Below are 8,779 nucleotides of genomic sequence, written 5' to 3' on the forward strand. Positions count from 1 at the left end.
GTACAGTTTTTGTACCGCATTTTATGTGCATATCCTTTGTTCTTGTGTGTATTTTCTATGTTTTTATTTAGATGTTGTTATTGTCTGGTGTGATGGACCCCAGGAAGACTAGTGACAACAAATGGGGATCCATTTTAATCAAATAAACAGAACCAATGTTGTAATAGCAGTAAGGAGCAAACAGCATGTAGTTGATGAGCTCATAGTAGTGTTGTCCCGATACCAATATTTTGGTACCGGTACCAAAATTGTTTCGATACTTTTCGGTAATATACTAAATAAAGGGGACCACAAAAAATTGCATTATTGGCTTTATTTTAACCAAAAATCTTAGGGTACATTAAACATATGTTTCTTATTGCAAGTTTGTCCTTAAATAAAATAGTGAACATACCAGACAATTTGTCTGTTATTAGTAAGTAAGCAAACAAAGGCTCCTAATTTAGCTGCTGACATATGCAGTAACATATTGTGTCAGTTTCCATTCTATTATTTTGTCAAAATTATTAAGGACAAGTGGTAGAAAATGAATTATTAATCTACTTGTTCATTTACTGTTAATATCTGCTTATTTTCTCTTTTAACATGTTTCATTTAATTTTTTCATTTATTCATTTATTTCAGGCAATGACATAAAAAAAAGTACAAAGTTAACAACACGTAATAATGTAAATTAATATAATGCAAAAGGTAATGTACAGTATGTAAGCATGATGGTCCAGTTTTGCCTAAAAGGGAGTGGGAATAAGATAATTTATTTAATCCCACCCCCAGTTCTCAATTCAGTGATTAATACATTGAGTTTCACTGTTACTTTGTTGAAGGATTATGCAAATATTGTATCATAGTGGCATTACCACAGGTAACAATAATTATTACACTGTAACAATAATTTGTTTTATCTACACTTCTGTTAAAATGTAATAATCACTTATTCCTCTGTTGTTTGATACTTTACATTAGTTTTGGATGATAACACAAATTTGGGTGGGGGGGGGGTGGCGGACCGGTACTTTTCGGAGGCGGTATAGTACCGAATACGATTCAATCCAATCCAATCCACTTTATTTATATAGCACATTTAAACAACAAAAATGTTTCCAAAGTGTTGCACAACAATTAGTACAACCCTAGTTCATAGTAATGGAAAACCACTGCTGATTTTCAAAGCAACAGCTGAGTCACTCAACCAAGATTTTAAAGTGCGTACAGAGGTTGATAAAGTTGTTGTATGCTTACTTGCCTACTTACCTTTAGATGTAAGTGTGTGTGTACATTTGTGTCCTCTGGTAGGCTGCTTCTGTGGTCTGATTCAGGACTACTCCAACAAGTCGTGCGCCATGCCGCCCATCACCTTCCAAGACCTGCCCCTAAATATCTACATGGTCATCTTTGGCACGGGCATCTTCGTCTTCATCCTAAGCCTCATCTTTTGCTGTTACTTCATCAGGTGAGAACACATGATGGCGATGAAACGTTTGTGTCTGTGTGGGAGGCAAGACTGGGGAAAAAAGTGTGGAAAAAATAAATAAAATAAAATAGTAATAATAATGATTTAAAAAAAAAAAAAAAAAAATGTATGTAATTAAATAATTTTTAAAAAAAAGAAAAAAGGAAAAAAAAAAGGGAGTGTGGATGACCTGCTGTTGACTCCAAACTCCCCAATAAGCAAATGCGACGTTTTTGCTTGAAGGACAGGATGTGAAGCAACGGGAAGCCTTCTGCCTCAATGTCAGTGTTTGCAACAGGGGAGTTGGGTGTCAACAATCGTGGAACACCTGCAGCTTGTTTTCACAAACGCATATGGTACTGTACATCCTGGATACGTTAGCTTTTTTATTGACTGTTTCATCTAAAAAATACCCATATCTTTAATTGCTGGTCAATTGTGTGTGTCAATCCCCTTCTCGAAAAAACCGTAATGTTAAGAGCATGCAATCATGAGTCCAAAGCAGTGACTCATTTCCTGTGTCCACATTAACATGCTGAAGGTAGTGCAGGGTAGGAGTGCGACTGAAGCTTCATTTATACAGCCACACTGATTCATCTGATGAATGTGCAACGATGAATGCCACTCTTTGTCGGGGGGCGATGGGAGGGGGAAGGGGTGCAGCTTTCCTGTTATCCCGTCCTGCCTGCCCAACTCCGACAGGCTCCTTCCCAATCAGGCACATCCTGGATGGGTTTGTGGTGGGAGACCCGACGACAAAAAGAAGTCTTTATGTAGTTCCCCCATGTTAGAATCGCCCCTTCTTTTAAAATTTCACCCTTATTGGAGCACACAGGATTCGGGGTGTACTCTCATGCATATATTAAATGCGACTTTCTTATTTAAACGGGGATAGCAGGTTCATTCTATGTGTCATACTTAATCATTTCGCGATATTGCCATATTTTTGCTGAAAGGATTTAGTAGAGAACATCGACGATAAAGTTCGCAACTTTTGGTCGCTGATAAAAAAGCCTTGCCTGTACCGGAAGTAGCAGACGATATGCGCGTGACGTCACAGGTTGTGGAGCTCCTCACATCTGCACATTGTTTACAATCATGGCCACCGGCAGCGAGAGCGATTCGGACCGAGAAAGCGACGATTTCCCCATTAATTTGAGCGAGGATGAAAGATTTGTGGATGAGGAAAGTGAGAGTGAAGGACTAGAGGGCAGTGGAAGTGATTCAGATAGGGAAGATGCTGTGAGAGGCAGGTGGGACCTGATATTCAGCTGGGAATGACTAAAACAGTAAATAAACACAAGACATATACATACTCTATTAGCCACAACACAACCAGGCTTACATTTAATATGCCACAAATGAATCCGCATAACAAACACCTCCCCCCTCCTGTCCATATAACCCGCCAATACAAATCAAACACCCGCACAACACACTCAATCCCACAGCCCAAAGTACCGTTCACCTCCCCAAAGTTCATACAGCACATATATTTCCCCAAAGTCCCCAAAGTTACGTATGTGACATGCACATAGCGGCACGCACGTACGGGCAAGCGATCAAATGTTTGGAAGCCGCAGCTGCGTACTCACGGTACCGCGTCTGTGTATCCAACTCAAAGTCCTCCTGGTAAGAGTCTCTGTTGTCTCAGTTCTCCACAAGCCAATGGTAAAGCTTGACTGTCATCTTTCGGGAATGTAAACAATGAAACACCGGCTACGTGTTTGTGTTGCTGCAGCCGACCGCTAATACACCGCTTCCCACCTACAGCTTTCTTCTTTGCTGTCTCCATTGTTCATTGAACAAATTGCAAAAGATTCACCAACACAGATGTCCAGAATACTGTGGAATCTTGCGATGAAAACAGACGACTAAATAGCTGGCCACAATGCTGTCCCAAAATGTCCTCTACAATCCGTGACGTCACGCGCAGACGTCATCATACCGAGACGTTTTCAGCAGGATATTTCGCGCAAAATTTAAAATTGAACTTTAGTAATCTAACCCGGCCGTATTGGCATGTGTTGCAATGTTAAGATTTCATCATTGATATATAAACTATCAGACTGCGTGGTCGGTAGTAGTGGGTTTCAGTAGGCCTTTAAATGGCCATATATTTAGTTTGAGAAAAGTTATTTGGAGGGCAACTTGGTTAAAGGAAATGTGTCACACAAGATGATTTCGTTTCTCTTAAGTGTAGAACAAAACAGCTTTTACAAGGATGTTAGCTGATATGGCTAAATTAAGGATGGCATTTAATTAAATATATGTTAACAGCTATTAATAAATTGCCATTTTTTAATTTATTGTTTTAACTATTTTTTCATTATAATACTGTACATTTATTTTATTAAATTGTGTTTTTGCGCTTATATTTTTGTTGTATTATTTAAATATTAGTATAATGTAATATATATTGTATATATAAATGATAAATGGTACTTATTTATAATTTATATAGCACTTCACCACTATATACCTGAAACAATACCCAAAGCGCTTACATTATACATGCCATTTACCCATTCACACACAATAATGCACTGGTGGTATATGTGTGTGTGTGTGTATATATATATATATATATATATATATATATATTTATATATATATATATATACATACATACACACACATATGTATACAAATATATATATATATATATATATATATATATATATATATATATATATATATATATATATATATGTATATATATATATATATATATATATATATATATATATATGTATATATATATATATATATATATATATATATATATATATATATATATATATATATATATATATATATATATATATATATATATATATATATATATATATATATAAGTTTGGACACACCGTCTCATTCAATGCGTTTTCTTTATTTTCATTACTATTTACATTGTAGATTGTCACTGAAGGCATCAAACTATGGAGTTATGTACTTAACAAAAAAAGGTGAAATAACTGAAAACATGTTTTGTATTCTAGTTTCTTCAAAATAGCCACCCTTTGCTCTGATTTCTTTTTTGCACACTCTTGGCATTCTCTCAATGAGCTTCAAGAGGTAGTCACCTGAAATGGTTTTCACTTCACAGGTGTGCTTGAAGCTAATCGAGAGAATGCCAAGAGTGTGCAAAGCAGTAATCAGTGCAAAGGGTGGCTATTTTGAAGAAACTAGTATACAAAACATGTTTTCAGTTATTTCACCTTTTTTTTGTTAAGTACATAACTCCACATGTGTTCATTCATAGTTTTGATGCCTTCAGTGACAATCTACAATGTAAATAGTCATGAAAATAAAGAAAACACATTGAATGAAGAGAAGGTGTGTCCAAACTTTTGGCCTGTATTGTATACGTGTATATATGTGTATTTGTATGTATGTAAAGTAAATATAGGTGTGTCTATAAATATGCGTATGTATGTATACTGAACAAAAATATAAATGCAACAGAAAGATGTACAACTTTTACTATATACACAAAAGACCTATTTCTCTTAAATATTGTCTACAAATCTGTCTAAACACTTCTTATTTGCCAACATAACCCACCCCACCTCACAGATATGGCATATCAAGTTGCTGATTAAACAGCATGATTATTTCACAGGTGTGCCTTAGGCTGCCCACAATAAAAGGCCACTCTGAAAGGTGCAGTTTTGCTTTATTGGGCGTCTTGGGGGCTCACCAAAGCAGTCAGTATATGGTGTGACCACCATTTGCCTCACGCAGTGTAACGCATTTCCTTCACATAGAGTATATCGCGTTGATTGTGGCTTGTGGAATGTTGGTCCACTCCTCCTCAATGGCTCTGCGAAGTTGCTGGATATTGGCAGGACCTGGAACACGCTGTCGTATACGTCGATCCACAGCATCCCAAACATACCCAATGGCTGACATGTCTAAGGCTGCAGCTAACGATTATTTTTCTATCGATTAATCTATAGATTATTTTTTCGATTAATCGGTTAATCTATAGATTATTTTTTCGATTAATCTATACATTATTTTTCCTTTTACCGATTATTTTTTATTTTATTTTATTTAAAATGAAGATGAAAAAATAAATGTAGGCCAGTTTTTTCAAAAGGCATGGCTTTTATTTACACAAAAAAAAAAGTATGGCCACTCAGTCAACATTAACAACATGACAAAATATTCTGTAACAATGTAAACATTTAAAACTTTTAACATTTAACAAAATTAAAAGTAGCTTATTTGCTTTTTAATGTGCAAATATAAAAGTAAACATCCAGTGCAAATTTTAATATTCTGCAATAGTATAAGCATTTCAGAAGTAAAAGTATTGCTTATTTTGCTTTAAAATGTGCAAAAATAAAGATAAACATCCAATACAAAAAAGTGCAAAACGAAATATTCTGTAACAACAGTGTAAACATTTCAACAAAAGTGAAAGTATTGCTTATTTGCTAAAATGTGCAAAAATAAAGATAAACATCCAATACAAAAAAGTGCCAATCTAAATATTCTGGAGCACTGTAAACATTAAGTATTGCTTTTAAAATGTGCAAAATAAACATCCAGTCCAACACGGTACACAATAACCAATTCTACTCATTCCAGTGAGTGACTAACAGTTGTAATGAAGAAAGGTTAGCATGTCTACGCTCAGAAGGGGTCGATGTGGCTGGAACTGAGAGCTAATTAGCCTTCACCTCAAGCCAGGACTGCGAGCGAGCTGAGCTGCAGTTTAAGTTTCTAGAAGGTCAACAGGCTCATAGTGATGTTACTAGTAGTTGACTGGGAGGTGTTTATTATCATTTGGGGAGAGTCCGCTGCCTGATGCTCACCTGCTAAACACTAGGGATGTGCGTATCGATCCTGTGGTATCGATATATCGATACTCACACGCTACTCATTTGGCATCACTTTTCTGAAAAAAGTATCGATATAAACCAAAAAACGGCGTGTGGGGGGTGCAAGCATCACTTTCAGATGTTTTTGATGACTTACTTAACTTACTATGTGCTGGGACACCCCTGTGCCTGGCAGAGTATAGAGCTGGCCCAGTCACGTGACAGGAGACAGCGAATGAGCGTCGTCAACGTGCAGCACACACACAGCCAGCCGACAGCGATGCAGCCAGGCATATCCAGTGTTGTCCAATTGTTGACTTAAAACAGGCATTGTTTTTTTTTTTTTTAGTAATGTTTACTGAATATTTTTGTTTAAATGATTATCCTAAATTCAAATAATTTCCACACAGAGGAATTTACTGTTAGTTGAAAATTGCTTGAGTATTTAAAACAAGATAAGAAAGAGATACAATTTGGAGATTCTTCATCTTTGCATTACAGTTTTATTTTTTTCCAAGAAAATCTTGGATATATGATTGAATGTGATTTTGGTTTTAATCTGTAACATGATTTCTTACATTTCGAAAACATTAGCCTATTTCATATTTCATTAATTGCTAATTATATCACAAACTTTAAAAAATAACTGCAGCTTCTTGCAATTCGGATTTGACTGTTAATTGGAAAGCCCTAATATTTAATTATTATTATATATAATATATAGTTATTATTATATATAATATTTAATTTATTTTTCATATTTATGTTATTTATTTTAATTTTACTTTTATTATATATTGACCATAATAAATGTGGTATAAATGGTCTGTATTTGTCTTGTGATTTGTCTTAAATAATAACAATAGTAATAATATTTTTGACTGACAAAAAATTGCCAATAAGAAATTATTGGTATCGGTATCGGTATCGATGAAAATGCAAGAAAAAGTATCAGTATCGTATCGAATCCTAAAAGTGTGGTATCGCCCATCCCTACTAAACACCTATCTGCTTCACGCTGAAGCGCTGACTACATGCGCTCTGAATACGCACTGCTGATTGGCTGGTAACGTACCAATCAGATGGTTGTATGGGTGGGACAATGCTGCGTGCTGAGACAGAGGCAGAAGGAGCAAAGCAGCTTGTTAAGACTTTAGCAGCTAAAGTTAGCTTTAGCTTAGAAACTCGTTCGGTACACCCCCGTACCGAACCGAAAGCCCCGTACCGAAACGGTTCAATACAAAACACGTACCGTTACACCCCTAGCAGATCCAAATGACACATTCATGTTTTTGTGTAATGATGATAACGTATGCTAACGCGGACGATTGACTAGTTGATGGTTTTCTTTTCAAATGTTCGTTCATAGCCGTTGTGCTGCTATGATAGGCCATTTACGCTCGACACAGTGTGCATACAACAACATTATTAGGCTGTGTATTGAAATACTCCCACACTTTTGGCGTGCTTTTCCCCCCTCGTTCGCACAGTCTGCTTTGCGCGCCGCCATGACGGTAGTGTGACATAAATATGCGACGCGTCGACGCACAAAAACGGCGTCGACGTATTTACGTAACCGATGACGTCGACTACGTCGACGCGTCGTTTCAGCCTTAGACATGTCCAATGAGTAAGCTGGCCATGTAAGAACTGGGATGGTTTCAGCTTCCTGGAATTGTGTACAGATCCTTGCAACATGGGGCCATGCATTGTCATGCTGCAACATGTGGTGATGGTCTCGGGTGAATAACACAACAATGGGCCTCAGGATCTCGTCACGGTATCTCTGTGCACTCAAAATGCCATCAATAAAATGCACTTGTGTTCGTATCATAACATACGCCTGTCCAAACCATAACTCCACCCCCACCATGGGCCTCTCGATTCACAACGTTGACATCAGCAAATCGCTAACACACTGACTGCCATCTGCCCTGGACCGGGATTCATCCGTGAAGACAACACCTCTCCAACATGCCAGACACCATCAAATGTGAGCATTTTCCCACTCAAGTTGGTTACGACGACAAACTGTAGACTGAGACCCTGATGAGGATGATGAGCATGCAGATGAGCTTCCCTGAGACGGTTTCTCACAGTTTGTGCAGAAGTTATTTGGTTATGTAAACCAATTGTTGCAGCAGCTGTCCGGGTAGCTGGTCTCAGACGATCATGGAGGTGCACCTGCTGGATGTGGAGGTCCTGGGCTGGTGTGCTTACATGTGATCTGCGCTTGTGAGGCCGGTTGGCTGTACTGCCAAATTATTGGAAACGCCTTTGGAGAAGGCCTATGCTAGAGAAATAAACATTCACTTCATGGGCAACAGCTCTGGGGGATAATCCTGCAGTCGGCATGCCAACTGCACGCTCCCTCAAAACTTGCGACATCTGTGGCATTGTGCTGTGTGATAAAACTGCACATTTCAGAGTGGCCTTTTATTGTGGGCAGCCTAAGGCAAACCTGTGTAATAATCATGCTGTTTAATCAGCATCTTGA

At 37.4% G+C, this 8,779-nt stretch overlaps 1 protein-coding gene across 2 annotated transcripts in view; it reads left to right on the plus strand.

The window, feature by feature from the left end:
• The window catches only part of rnf122 (ring finger protein 122), a 55,696-nt gene that overhangs the window by 22,730 nt on the left and 24,187 nt on the right, over positions 1-8,779 (plus strand). For both annotated transcript variants that reach the window (XM_062025574.1, XM_062025575.1), the window contains exon 2: positions 1,294-1,450. In XM_062025574.1, coding sequence (XP_061881558.1) covers positions 1,294-1,450 — 157 coding nt within the window. The remainder of the gene's footprint in view (positions 1-1,293; positions 1,451-8,779) is intronic.

This window comes from Entelurus aequoreus, linkage group LG17, assembly GCF_033978785.1.
Source record: "Entelurus aequoreus isolate RoL-2023_Sb linkage group LG17, RoL_Eaeq_v1.1, whole genome shotgun sequence".
NCBI lineage: Eukaryota > Metazoa > Chordata > Actinopteri > Syngnathiformes > Syngnathidae > Entelurus > Entelurus aequoreus.